At 33.1% G+C, this 14,928-nt stretch overlaps 2 protein-coding genes and 1 long non-coding RNA gene across 6 annotated transcripts in view; 2 read left to right on the top strand and 1 right to left on the bottom strand.

The window, feature by feature from the left end:
• Nucleotides 1–1,394, top strand: part of LOC117101808 (signal peptidase complex subunit 1-like) — a 2,263-nt gene extending 869 nt beyond the window's left edge. The window contains exons 3-4 of the mRNA XM_033241888.1: nt 25–111; nt 467–1,394. Coding sequence (XP_033097779.1) covers nt 25–111; nt 467–598 — 219 coding nt within the window. The 3' untranslated portion in view covers nt 599–1,394. The remainder of the gene's footprint in view (nt 1–24; nt 112–466) is intronic.
• A 1,189-nt stretch (nt 1,395–2,583) lies between these two features.
• On the top strand, nt 2,584–3,900 carry LOC117101809. Its single transcript, XR_004444326.1, has 2 exons — nt 2,584–2,685; nt 3,041–3,900. It is a non-coding gene; the product is annotated as an uncharacterized LOC117101809 (long non-coding RNA).
• A 707-nt stretch (nt 3,901–4,607) lies between these two features.
• Nucleotides 4,608–14,928, bottom strand: LOC117101806 (Hermansky-Pudlak syndrome 3 protein-like). 4 transcript variants are annotated; one of them, XM_033241884.1, is made up of 17 exons: nt 14,801–14,928; nt 13,801–14,112; nt 12,708–13,503; nt 12,349–12,467; nt 11,927–12,198; nt 11,642–11,763; nt 11,181–11,417; nt 10,779–10,884; nt 10,153–10,400; nt 9,749–9,917; nt 9,265–9,363; nt 8,260–8,361; nt 8,070–8,159; nt 7,727–7,787; nt 7,224–7,378; nt 5,910–6,219; nt 4,608–5,755 (listed from the first exon to the last, which is right to left on the bottom strand). In XM_033241884.1, the coding sequence occupies exons 2-17, from the start codon at nt 14,012–14,014 to the stop codon at nt 5,577–5,579; spliced, it is 3,279 nt and encodes a 1,092-aa protein (XP_033097775.1). In that variant the 5' UTR covers nt 14,015–14,112; nt 14,801–14,928; the 3' UTR covers nt 4,608–5,576. The 4 variants fall into 4 exon arrangements, with proteins under 4 accessions (XP_033097775.1, XP_033097778.1, XP_033097777.1 ...); XM_033241887.1 differs by having other exon boundaries at nt 14,806–14,822; XM_033241886.1 differs by lacking the exon at nt 14,801–14,928 and adding an exon at nt 14,399–14,644.

The following is a 14,928-nucleotide window of genomic DNA, read 5'->3' as shown; positions in this document are numbered from 1 at the left end:
AAGAGACAGCATTTTCTTTTAAAGGTTGTAGGGTTCATCTGGGGTTATTTGGTTCAGCAGTTTGTTCAGACAGTTTACATGGTTGGTGCTGGCTTTATATTATCATGCATTGTAAGTGTAACCGCCAAATCCCTAATATTGTAGTCAATTTGGTCTACTCAAAACCATAAAGAAATTCACTTAAAAATAGACAGTCCAAAAATAGACTGGCCTTCTTTCAATAAATGAACATCATTGCTGTCCAGGCCTAGGCTATGATTATGTATTGTTTTTTAAAGCCATTGAACTCCTCACATCACATTACGCACTCTTAGACAAATAATAGGGACAAATTTACAAGTAAAAAATATTCAATTGGGAGAACACTGTGGTCACTTCAGCATTGTAGTACTGTACTTTATAAAATAATGCACATCTATATTGAAATGAACGTCTTCAAAATATTTCCGGATTTGTTTTTTTCAAGCTCACATTACCACCGTGGCCTATGTTTAGAAGAAATCCATTACCATGGCAGAAAAAGAAAGAAGAATCTGATGAAAAGAAAGATGGTGCAAAAGAAAAGAGAGTAACTAAAAAGAAAGAAAAATCAAAATAGATGCTTTGTGTTGTGATAGGAGTTACTGATTAAACATCAATTGATTACTGTTGATGGAATCAATCACTATCTTACAATTTCATTGAATTATCAATCATTATTGATAATATTGATATAGTTATGGTGACTAATCAAAAATCAATTGATTGGTCATTATAAATTGATTACATTGGTATTGGTTATTGATTATTAGTGATAAATATTGTCAGATATTTTCAATTTTTCAAAATATCAATTGAATATTGGTCTATATTAATTGGTTATTGTTAACCTTGAACAATTTATTATTGGTCAATATACATTGATTATTGGTGATCAGTAACATAATAATCATGAAGTCATAATCACTCATTGCTAATATGCAATAGTCAATAGCGATACTGCCCAACCAATTACTGTATCATATTTATTTTTGTTTTATGTTGGTGTTCTGTCAAGCTAAGTTGGTAATTGTAGGGCCTCAGTTTGGTGGTATTTTTCAGTATACAGTATCAATTTACCAATATCAGTTCATTAATAGTATTGATCAGAATATGCAGTAAACATGTAAATCCAAGAAAAAGCTAAGTTAAAAACAGTAGAGCGGGAGAAAAAATCAAGAGGTGCTGCAGCTTTGGACAGCGCCCTCACTATTGATGGTAAATGTCATCATTGATAACCAATAAATTTTGAGCACTCAACAAAAATTTTCATAATTTTATTAGTATAATATGCTCATTTGAATATATTTATCTGTTTTCGGAATAAACTGAAAAGTCTTAAATTATCAAGTCTTATAATTTATATGTTTGACCTACAATTCATCAAACAACCAAATCCATATACTAAGGAAAAGTAAGTTTTCATTTATATATTTATTCATAGAAAATGTGTATTATTCTGACTAATATACAATAATTACATTTGCTTAGGGAGAGCACACACAACATATTCAAAATAGATAAGTGAGTAGCGCTAATTTCATTGAAATTTTAAAATTTAGTGGCAAAATGGGGGAATGTACCCCTTACTGGATCCACCCCTTACAGAAACATACAGATCAAAATACTTTGGCAAGAGAAAATGGAAATACATGTATGACAGTGATAACTCAAATTGCTATTCATTCTGCAATTTTCTAAAGAAATTTTTCCACAGCACTTAAAATTTCTCCGATAATTCTCAGATAAATTATATATTCCCTCCAAATATTTTATCCAATCATGCAAAACTATGGACCACAATGCAATGTTTTCAACATCCCTTTTGTTGACTTAGCAGATGACCCTGGTATGACCCTTTTTTGCATGAGATGGATAGAAAGAAACCAAGAAACTATTCGGTACTTTCTATACCCTGGGAAATACTGGATCACACTGATGCTTCATTGTGCTTGCAATGTAGCTGTATAGGGATTGAGAAGGCAAAACAGAATGCTAACTTTGTTTGGTGTACTTTTACAGCGCAATACATGATAGGGACAGACCTCATCGAGTGCAGTGATTTCATTTTTTTTAAAAATAAAGATAAGATAATATAAAAACTTCATCAATTCTGTTCGGGAAATTCATTGCTAGCATACAACAATTACAATATAAAAATTTATAATATAGTACAACTTATAGTCTATTATGAATATGATTATTGAAAGTTAACATATGCAGTAATACCAATCATCAGCTTAATATAATCCCTTTATTATTTACATATATTTTTTATATTATTTATATTTTTTTTAAATTATTATTGTTTGCAATTATCAATTTAAAGCATTATTAAATGCACAAATTCCTTGAGCCTATCTCGGTGTACAAAGGGTGAGTGTCGCCCTCTTAAATGTTCTGAAAAAGTTTGACTGAACGCTTGTGATACGCTGATTTCACAGACTTCTGGCTCAGACCAGTAACTATTTCAGTTTTACAAATAATGAAATTAATTTTTCCCTCATATTTAATAAGCCCAAAAAATGTATTCACTTTTTATTATAAAGTTTTTGAAAGAGACAGCATTTTCTTTTAAAGGTTGTAGGGTTCATCTGGGGTTATTTGGTTCAGCAGTTTGTTCAGACAGTTTACATGGTTGGTGCTGGCTTTATATTATCATGCATTGTAAGTGTAACCGCCAAATCCCTAATATTGTAGTCAATTTGGTCTACTCAAAACCATAAAGAAATTCACTTAAAAATAGACAGTCCAAAAATAGACTGGCCTTCTTTCAATAAATGAACATCATTGCTGTCCAGGCCTAGGCTATGATTATGTATTGTTTTTTAAAGCCATTGAACTCCTCACATCACATTACGCACTCTTAGACAAATAATAGGGACAAATTTACAAGTAAAAAATATTCAATTGGGAGAACACTGTGGTCACTTCAGCATTGTAGTACTGTACTTTATAAAATAATGCACATCTATATTGAAATGAACGTCTTCAAAATATTTCCGGATTTGTTTTTTTCAAGCTCACATTACCACCGTGGCCTATGTTTAGAAGAAATCCATTACCATGGCAGAAAAAGAAAGAAGAATCTGATGAAAAGAAAGATGGTGCAAAAGAAAAGAGAGTAACTAAAAAGAAAGAAAAATCAAAATAGATGCTTTGTGTTGTGATAGGAGTTACTGATTAAACATCAATTGATTACTGTTGATGGAATCAATCACTATCTTACAATTTCATTGAATTATCAATCATTATTGATAATATTGATATAGTTATGGTGACTAATCAAAAATCAATTGATTGGTCATTATAAATTGATTACATTGGTATTGGTTATTGATTATTAGTGATAAATATTGTCAGATATTTTCAATTTTTCAAAATATCAATTGAATATTGGTCTATATTAATTGGTTATTGTTAACCTTGAACAATTTATTATTGGTGATCAGTAACATAATAATCATGAAGTCATAATCACTCATTGCTAATATGCAATAGTCAATAGCGATACTGCCCAACCAATTACTGTATCTTATTTATTTTTGTTTTATGTTGGTGTTCTGTCAAGCTAAGTTGGTAATTGTAGGGCCTCAGTTTGGTGATATTTTTCAGTATACAGTATCAATTTACCAATAGTACCGATCAGAATATGCAGTAAACATGTAAATCCAAGAAAAAGCTAAGTTGAAAACAGTAGAGCGGGAGAAAAAATCAAGAGGTGCTGCAGCTTTGGACAGCACCCTCACTATTGATGGTAAATGTCATCATTGATAACCAATAAATTTTGAGCACTCAACAAAAATTTTCATAATTTTATTAGTATAATGTGCTCATTTGAATATATTTATCTGTTTTCGGAATAAACTGAAAAGTCTTAAATTATCAAGTCTTATAATTTATATGTTTGACCTACAATTCATCAAACAACCAAATCCATATACTAAGGACCAGTAAGTTTTCAATTATATATTTATTCATAGAAAATGTGTATTATTCTGACTAATATACAATAATTACATTTGCTTACAGGGAGGTGTGGGGGGCACGCACAACATATTCAAAATAGATAAGTGAGTAGCGCTAATTTAATTGAAATTTTAAAATTTAGTGGCAAAATGGGGGAATGTACCCCTTACTGGATCCACCCCGATCAAAATACTTTGGCAAGAGAAAATGGAAATACATGTATAATAGTGATGACTCAAAATGCTATTCATTCTGCAATTTTCTAAGGAAATTTTTCCACAGCACTTAAAATTTCTCCGACAATTCTCAGATAAATTATATATTCCCTCCAAATATTTTATCCAATCATGCAAAACTATGGACCACAATGCAATGTTTTCAACATCCCTTTTGTTGACTTAGCAGATTACCCTGGTATGACCATTTTTTTGCATGAGATGGATAGAAAGAAACCAAGAAACTATTCGGTACTTTCTATACCCTGGGAAATACTGGATCACACTGATGCTTCATTGTGCTTGCAATGTAGCTGTATAGGGATTGAGAAGGCAAAACAGAATGCTAACTTTGTTTGGTGTACTTTTACAGCGCAATACATGATAGGGACAGACCTCATCGAGTGCAGTGATTTCATTTTTTTTAAAAATAAAGATAAGATAATATAAAAACTTCATCAATTCTGTTCGGGAAATTCATTGCTAGCATACAACAATTACAATATAAAAATTTATAATATAGTACAACTTATAGTCTATTATGAATATGATTATTGAAAGTTAACATATGCAGTAATACCAATCATCAGCTTAATATAATCCCTTTATTATTTACATATATTTTTTATATTATTTATATTTTTTTTAAATTATTATTGTTTGCAATTATCAATTTAAAGCATTATTAAATGCACAAATTCCTTGAGCCTATCTCGGTGTACAAAGGGTGAGTGTCGCCCTCTTAAATGTTCTGAAAAAGTTTGACTGAACGCTTGTGATACGCTGATTTCACAGACTTCTGGCTCAGACCAGTAACTATTTCAGTTTTACAAATAATGAAATTAATTTTTCCCTCATATTTAATAAGCCCAAAAAATGTATTCACTTTTTATTATAAAGTTTTTGATACTTTGTATATACTGTACCCTCGGTCAAAGCTTTGTTTTGTTTTTTTTTCACATTTGGATCCCTTTCTGATAAATTATCTGATTCTCATCCTATAATTTATCGGAAACTTTGGGCCCTGTTTCCGCAGCAAAAAATAATAAAATGGCTGCTTTCGATAATTTGTCGGGTAATAAGTGCTGCGGAAACAGCCTAAGTGTTCAATGGAACACTTTAATGAATAAAACTCAAACTGTATTTCATTGGCAAATTTTTCATGAAACTATGTATTAAAAAAAATGTACTTGACATGGTGAATGTATCTATCATGCAAAGGTCACTGACTATGAACTATGGAAGTAAGAACTGAAATGAAAAGTTTTTCTGGTGCAGTACAGCAATAGAGTGTTCTCTGGGTGAGGCTTAAAAACAATTGTGTATATCGGCACAAAAATGGCTGCAAAATAGACAAACTACAGCAGATGATGCTCAGATCATTTCTGTTTTGGCGATAAGATCTGCAGCGATGCTACTTCTAAGCTTGCTTGCCTCCAGTCTGTAGCAGCATCTCTCAATGTACGGAAGGAAGAATGAAAGAGCGCCATCATTTGGTAGCACACTGATGAAGACGGTATGATTCAGAGAGGATACTGCCAAATCCAACACACCTAATATTTTGTAAAAGGGAACATTTGATATTAGATTTTACACATCAGCCAATCACTAATAGGTAAAGTGCATGTTTGCATTTTAGAATGACTGGAAGCATGAATTTATAACAAGACAGACTACAATAGGCTTACAAAAATTGACAGTTCTTACCTTTTAGTATATCAGAATACATCTTCAAATTTTCTTTACTATCCCTGTCCAATTTTGATTTTCTTATTTTTTTAAATAATATCTCAAGAAAACTTTTCCAAAGATTCTCATCAGAGCCGAAAACATCTTTCACGAATACGACTAATAAATGTGGGTACTTGTCCAGCATGAAATTAGCTGCTAGGCCTGGGTTGAGCCTTGCTAGACACAGCAGTTTCAATGATTCCGAGCCTATGAAATCAGCTCCATTACATGCTTCTAGTATCAGCTTATGGGGACCTCCATCAGAGGATTTTGTACATAAAAGAGACTGAACGAGAAAATATAGTTTAATACAACATCAATTTGAATACCAAGAAAATCCAATTAGAACAACTATCAGTGCCGGATCCAGGAATCAAAGTAGAGGCAGGGGTGGCGCCAGTGGGGGCCTGGGACCTCAGATCCCCTCCCCCCGGGAGGTACTTTCACAGATGGAGACTATACCACCTCAGCCCCACAATGGCCGAGGTAAGAAAATTTGTGTTTATGGCACCACTAGCCGGAAATTGCACTCTCAGACTAAGAATTTGAATATAATTTTCTTTATATCTCCATTAAAAAATATTTAAACAATTTAAAGGGGGCCCAGGCTGGCTGGCCCTCCCTTTCCCCCTCCCCCTTAGTCCAACACTGACCATTTCTGTAGAGGTAAATTTTCTATTGCTTTACTTCTCTGGCCAGCGAGTCATCATGACAGCGGGTCTGCACTCTGTTGCATGGGCCACACACAGCAGACAAATATATCGCACACCATATTCAACATCATATACAGTAATCCATTATATCATCATTATCTTCACCATCATCATATTATATATTCATTTCTTTATATCTGATACATGTTCATATACCACAAGACTATATGTGCCAAAGACAATCCAAACCAGTCAATCGTCGCAAATCATGTTTCAGAGATGGCCATTTATATATCTATACATCATGCCATGTTATTATTTTCTCCATTTTCAATATTTAAATAAACATTTTTAAAGATTTGGTAATGGTTTCTGCCAGAGAAATGCCCGAAATCATAAACTTTGAAGGCTGCTTTTTTAAATTTGTTCTTTAAACAGCTGTATGTTTAAACTGCTGTAACGAAATGTCGGATTTAAATGATTCTTTCACCATTTTATAGGTCTCATTTTACTGTTTAACCATATACTACTAACTAAAAATCGATTTTTGTGAGGAGTGACTGGTTTGGCTTGTCTTTGCCACATATGAACAAACTTACATAATACAACAATTAGAAAATTGATAAAGTATACAAACCTGAGCTTTGATGAGATCTTGATAGCAGCAGCAGCAGTGGCATTCCTTATTAGCCCCAAATTCAAGTTTCTTGGACATCTGTCGGCTAGGCTTCCTGTTCCCAGCATCAAGTATGCGCATTACCATAGAGCAGGGCTTTCTGAGGGCCTCTTTACCTGTAAGACATGCACCCGAAAAAATCACATAGGGCTGACAATCTGCTAGAAAAAATCTTGTTTTGTAAGTATTTGCGTGAGCTTTTTCATACTCTCTGGTTTTGTATCAAGGGTCAGCTTTAGGTAACAATAACAAAGGAAAAAAAGAGATTAAAAAAAGAGGGAAAGATGTAGAAAAAAAAGAGATCAAATTAAGGAAAGCAATATGTAAAAGGAATAATGAAAATAAACAGTAAATTAAGAAAAAAACGAAAAAAAAAAAAACAAGGGAAATTTATATAAGTAATTGAAAGAGTAACAGTAATAGAAAGATTATTATAACAGTAAAAAAAATCAAATTATTCTTACCTGCAAAAGGTAGAACATCATCTAACCAACCATAGCGACTGCCAAAATATCCACTAACATCCTTTGAATAAAATATATATTTGTAATTTCATTTCATCTATTTATACGACCAATGCACATAATATAGGTATAATACACATTGTGGTCAGGGGCAGCCTAAGCTGTAGAGATTCAATCTGCCCAAAATAACAATTTTTTGATTACAAACAACAACTGCCCTTAATTTGTTATGGTTACGACACTAAAATTCTCCTTACCACACTCGTGCTGGTCAAAAACAATGGCCATCCCACACCCCTGTCCACTTCCCTTTACCCCCTTGATTGTGTTAGCTGTAACTTACCACATGGACATGTCCCCTTCCCTTCACCACCCTTGATTGTGCCGGCTTCCATGCATTCAACCTTTGAATATAAATTTCAGCAAGTAGATTCTAGAAGAGAAAAAAGAGAAGACATTTTTAACCAAGTCTTGAAATAACAAAATCTAATGAAATAATACAGAATGGATATCACTGCCATGATAATACTTACAGCAGCTGTTTTGTAAGAGCTTTTCCTGTGGCTTGCATTCAAAATGACTTCCAGGTAGTCCCTCAAATGTGTATTGCTAGGATTTATGTATGTTGAACAGGCCTGTGGACATTCAAGAGTCATGAGTAAAACACTATATGATAGTGTATGAACAAAAGAGATTTCATTTCACATCATTTATTTAATCTACCAGTGAACATTACAATTTCAATTCAATTTAATTTAATTTCAACTTCATTTAGTCCTTGGCAGAAAATATTTTAAGTGTAAGTTTTCATAGCATTTATACATATAAAATACAAAAGATACAGTAAAATAATACAAACACATACAATGAGAGTATATCAAAAATATTAAAATAGGTACAATACAACAAATTTTGGTCAGGGGCAGCTCATTGAGAGTCAGCTTCCAGATTACTATATTCCAGATTACTATAATTCTTGTTTTGTCTCTCTAAAAAAGATCCTCAGCCACCTGATGAGTAGAGGGAGGAACAAGTCATAGCAGATATCAGGTGCTTCTATGTACAAAGGCCTATTGTTATCTACTACTAAATTAAGTAACAGCAAATATTGGAATAAAGCTCACTTGATATTGTATTAGGAAACATTTCAAAATGTAGAAGGATAATGTGGGCTCAAAATTGATTATGATGTCAACTTATGACAGAACCACCCTAAAATCTACATATGATGCCCAACAAAAGATGCCCAACAAACTCTGCAAGTAAAATTACCAGCTGAATTACCTGACACTAGAGGGCAGTACAAAAGTTTTAAATATAACCATAAGGACTGCAAGAGGTTCAACTCTCAGGGTTTCATCGAAATCCTACCTCGAACAGTACTACAGGGTGTCCTCACAAGAATATAAAAGGCATTCATATTCATATTCAAGTTGCCACCTATCTCGTAGTAGTACCTTGTTTTTTGTTTCATTGAGTGCATGCAAAATAGAGGCAGTCAAACCTCTTGCAATTCTAAACACTTTGGTGCAACATACCTCAAAGAGCTGTAAAGCTGTCTCCAACCCAACAGAGCTGTTGTCATGCAATGCAATAAGAACCTCTACGAAAAGTTTGGAATTATGTTGTCTCATCAACTAAAAGATGAAATATATGCAGAAAATATCAAAACAATAATCTGAAGTAATAATTTATAATTATTCTGTTGAATGATGATGTTTAAGGATGTGGAACAATGGTTTTGTACTTCAAATAAAAAAGACCAGGGTTCAAGTCTAGTAAGGCTCACCACATGTTTTTTGAGTTTTTAAGAGAGATGTGTTTTACATGTTGTTTTTCATTTTACCTGGAGTATAAGTGGGTACTTGATGTTGTATCATGTGTCATTTACTAGCTGGGATGGAAAAGGGACCACAGAACAGAAAAATCCTGTTGAATCACAGGTTATTCTAATGAGTAATGATTATTTATAAACTAAAAAACAATGAAATAACAATATATAAATTTTATCATTTTAAATACCTGTGCAAGAGAAGAGAATTTATTGTCATCAATAAGCAGCCATGGTCTCTGAACAAACACTTTGGTGACGTCTTCGTCTGAAAGGGGATTTAATAAGAACCTAGCCTGGTCTGGCTCACAAAGTTTAAGCTGAATCACTGCCTGGCAGATGGAGTCTAAAACCGTTGGTCTAAAGCCAACAAATAATAAGAGGATTAAAACAAATATAATAAATTAAAATTTATTTATTTATTCACGGTATAAAAATATAACACCAAAACAGGCAGCCCGTAGGCTGAAATCGTTGGTTTACAAATAAATAAATAAATATATATATATATATATAAATCTCAGAAAAAGTTACACCAAAGGTGTCATTAAATACTGTTAGGTTAAGAATAACACACACAAATTACATCACTTACATATAATAAGATCCATCTTTCCGTTTCAATGTTTTCAAATCTTCTAAAAACTGCAGAGCGCCCTCAAGAGAGTAACCAACAAGTTTAGACTCCAGGATGACATTTGAAAGCCTCTCTGGTTGAATATTGACATACATGGTAAGGACCATTGCTGCAGTGCATTCATCAAGAGACACAATGGCTGACTGGTCAAAAAGATGGTAGTCAAGGTAATCTAGTAAACCTCTACCACTCACAAGAGATCTATCCTATAGAAATGAGAAAAACACAGTCAAGCTAAGCACTTTACTGCATATCTATATTATTAGAAGACTATGTCGCAAATCACTCACTTAGCAAATGAAATCATTACAATAAAATAGAGTTTGATAATGATGTCAACTAATTGATAAAAAGGATAATATTATAATTACCATGTATTACATTGTCATATGACTGTTAAATATAATATGATGATTGTTGTATAGAGTAGGCCTAATATATTCAGTTATCTAAAGATTTAGCAAAATAGAAACATTCCTATTGGGAATATTTCCTGTGGTGTAGATTGTTTATAGATGTAGATTTATTTATTGAAAATCTATCTAGACATTTAATTAATTAAATACATTATTAACAATGTTTACCTTTTGTTTGCATTGTTTCTCATGTTGATCTTTTATAATCGTGGACAATTTCTTTTGGGACATGTTGTAGTACGGTAACGCTAAATGAGGAGACTCAGCATCTGACCTAAGCAGATAAAATAATAAATTTTAATTCATAATAAAATAAATTAATTGTTGAATTTATAAACCATAACTAAATTTGTTAATGTATAGGAATTTATTTATGAAATCAATTTTTTTCCTTTGAATAAACTACTTTTTTTTTTTCTCCATTACATTCTGTAATTCTAATAACAACATGTACAAGAACCTTGAAAATTATGATAAAAATTGTTTAAATTGCCACATTATAAATTCTTATTGCTTTAATGGTATCAAAAAACTTAAAAAGTAAAATTACAACAATTGACCAAAACTGACCCCGCATAGTGATCCCCTAGTAACCTGCATGTCTCCTTGTACTGGTCAATCATTTCAAAGTTTTCTTGACCACTGGTATGAAACATGAATGATCTCAGCACCAAGTGGGCTTCCTCTAACAAGAATAAGTAGGCACAGACGTTGCCAGTCTGGAACCTGTTGGCTAAGTCAATGATGTCATTGTAGAGGTCAACAATAAGGGCATCCTTCAAAACATAAGTTCCCCAACTCCCTTCACTGAAAAAAAAAAGAATTATTTTCATAATAATGGAAATAATGATAATATAGTATAGTTGTTGGAATATAGCAGCCAAAGAAACTGTTATTTCCTGAAAATTTGACTGAAGCAGGGAATGTAAATTCCACAACTGACTTATAATAGACACTATAGTAAATTTATGTCTTGAATAAAAGATATAATGAATATAATGCAAGTGAGACTATCAAGTGCCATGAATTACCCGCTGGACTGCAAATCCTTTGATAACATGATAAGATGGTTCTCAGCTATTGCCATGGCAAATATGCCAATGAAAGGTCGAAGGCCAATCAGGCTGGGCTCTTGTGTTGCAGGTGGACAGGTCTACAGTAATTATTGCAAAAAAAATAATAATTATCATACTTCCAAGTGATTATTATCAATAACATTATTATTAATTATATTGCCACAATTGTTGTATCTTTTTAAAAAAAATATACAATTGTAACTTTTCAATACAAAAATAAATATAAGATTAGTGGCTCACATTTTCTTTATGATTTACCGTCTCACTATTCAGAAGGGCGGCAGCAAATGATCGTGTTGTGTATGTCTCTAAGCCGTTCTTTGTTACTGCATGGAGCAAGTCCCTGCCAATTACAGCCAGGCTTGATTCCGCTGTGTAAGGATACAAGGCAAGGAGTCTAATTTGCGGATGTATTTCATACAGTATGCCTGTGGTTTGTGTCGAAACGAAGCAGCATAGTCCAGCAAGCTGTATGTTGGAGCCTAGGAGGCCGCAGTCGAACTTTAGAGTTCCTTTGAAAAAGAAAAAAAAGTATATAATGGTCGTAGTGCCTGTGATTGTGCTAATGCTAAGATGAAAATTATATTTACAAAGAAAATATGAAATATGTAATTACTAAGTTTGAATGTATGGAGTGCATAAGACGCTTGAATTTATTTTACCTCTTGGAGAAATAGTTGAACAAAATTGAAGTGAATGTAGGGCGCCCTCATCATTCAATGTTGTTTCAAAACGACGATATATAAGAGTTGTCAAGACAACATTTTTATAATCACCTAAACTGCAATTAATAAACAAATAAAACAATAATTCATGGGAAATGATATAATCAATCAAAGATAATGATGGTGATATTAATAATAATAAGGATATGGAAGGTGATTTTAAAATTAATATCATCATTACATTAATTTTATTAATGACAATAAAATTAGCAATACTATATACAGTTAATATCATGCTATAACAACAATAAAATACACTATAATTATTTAATTTATCATATAATCGTTCTGCATACCTTAAATTTCCAGCTAAATCAATCTTTATAGGGTGACCTTTGACTTTCCTCAATGGCCCCAGCACCTCAACTGAGTCATATGACTTGTCAATAAACACCTCTTCTTGTTGGACACTAGGCATTAAACACGTTTTATTTGCTGATAAATTTTCTAATTTGACTGCTGCCAGCAAGGTCTCAAAGTCTGGGTTCTGCTCACAAGACTCCTGCAAATATGAGTTGTTTTCTAGCTCATTAAAAGACCAGCTCACAAAATATTCATCCTCAACAAAAAAAGATTTCTCTCTCTGTTCTTGAACCATCTTAATGCTGGTAAACTCCTTCTCTCCATCCTCATTTTTTAAATTGTCTAATTTGCTCTTTTTTTCTGAAGTGAAATTTAATTTAAAGATTTGGAGTTCACTTTGCGAGATGCAAGATAAATAATTACAACAGATTGTTGTATCAATCACAGTAAATCCGACATCAATATTCATAAGACGCTCAAAGTCATAGATAACTGTGTCATTCCCCAGTTCCTGGAAATGGAACAGGCAGACACAGGTGTCCACACCAATAACAATGTTTCCAGTCAGGCTACAGCATTTTATAGAGGTAGGTGAGTTGAACGTTGGAATTTCAATCACCTCAAACTGGCAGCCTTTTGAAGTGAGTTTCTTACTGGGTATACTGTGGCCTGCAACGCGGACACGACCTGGTTGCCCTGGTGCACTCTTGGCCCAATTCATATACACTCTTGCTGATGTCACTGACCGATGTTTTAAACTTTTACTTTCTAAAGCCGCAACAAAGTTACCTAATTTAAGAAGAAATAAAGTATGAAGGATTAATATATAAGTAAATAATATCACAGATAGTGAATTAGTCTCATAAATAATCATCATGTCATTGTTTTATATAAGATGATGAAGACGATGATGATGATTATGATTATGATAAAGATGATAATGAAGATGATGATGAGGTAAATATGAGGAAGGTGATAATGAAGAGGTTTCTGAAGATGAATAAAAATGATGAGAATAATGATCAGAAGATGATAATGTGATGAACTGCATTTGCTCGACTACAACAAAGTTTAATCTAAAATTACCTTTTTCACTATAAGCCAGATCTAGGACAACTCCAACTGTGCTAAATGTGCACAACAGAGGGCAGCCTCTTTTTGTCATGTCATGCGTTTCAACCGTCTGTCGAGATGTGGCAACAAAGACTAAATTTGTGGACGAGCACGTTGCTATGGGCTCGTACTGTGAAGTGAACACTTCCTGAGAGCTGAAATGATGGCAGGAGTAAACTTGAACCATTTTTTCCCCTTCACATGTGCTTCTCTTCGTCTTGCTCCAATTCTCAAATACTTTGTGAGTCCCAAGTATAAATTGGTATTTTTCTTATTCACTAAGGTCTGCAAATTATAAAAAATCAAAAACTTATATTACGGTATCTACACAATTAAAACAAACAAAAAAATAGTTTATTATAAGGCATGCCTCTTCAATTCAAGAACAATAAACACATTTTAATAAACAGAATATGCCAATAATAAAAAGGATTAAGATTAATATCAAAATGAGCATAAATAATTAATTGACAACATGGCCGAGCAAACAAGGCCTAGACCTACCGTCTGGAGCGGCCTAATACAGTAGTACTACTGTAGGCCTTGTGTTTAAAATTGGTAATGGACCTACCACATTAGCCTACAAAGTATACAACTCAATAGCCCAGTGTGCTTGCGTGTGTGATACTCACAATATATAAGAATTTTTTGTTGCTGGTAGTACCCAAAAATACTACTACCTGCTACTACCATCACTAGTTAGGCCTAGGTCTAGCCAGTTCACTTCGGAATGCCCCACTCACTCAGGCCTAACGCATAGCGGCAATCTAGCTGGTTCATAATCATGGAAGTTCTGCTGGCTGGTGAAACTATCCTACAACTTACAACATCCTACAACTACAACTAGGCATATAGGCACTGGCCCTACAATCATGATTATTCACGACAAATTTTATAATCTTTTAGCAGCCTTTGTGAAGTGAATTATTTATGTATGTACAGATATATATCGCACGGCATTCATAGAACTTACCTCACATTTAAGAATATAGATCTTATAACAAGGAAACAATTATTTTTCTTCAGCAACTTAATCTGGAGTGTGGATCCGATTGGTAAACAAACAACCTCCATGTGTATGTCACCTGATCGAAATGTTAC

Source organism: Anneissia japonica, unplaced genomic scaffold, assembly GCF_011630105.1.
Source record: "Anneissia japonica isolate Jap-2015-1 unplaced genomic scaffold, ASM1163010v1 scaffold4988_len2956909_cov206, whole genome shotgun sequence".
Classification (NCBI taxonomy): domain Eukaryota; kingdom Metazoa; phylum Echinodermata; class Crinoidea; order Comatulida; family Comatulidae; genus Anneissia; species Anneissia japonica.
This window is presented reverse-complemented; position numbering and strand designations above follow the sequence as displayed.

Coding starts and splice junctions, on each gene's coding strand:
- LOC117101806 (XM_033241884.1), bottom strand. CDS start 14,014: ATGGTTCAAGTTTACTCCTGCCATCATTTCAGCTCTCAGGAAGTGTTC. Junction 11,764..11,926: donor CGGTAAATCATAAAGAAAAT/GTGAGCCACTAA, acceptor TAATTACTGTAG/ACCTGTCCACCTGCAACACA. Junction 9,918..10,152: donor AAAGATGGATCTTATTATAT/GTAAGTGATGTA, acceptor TGTTGGCTTTAG/ACCAACGGTTTTAGACTCCA.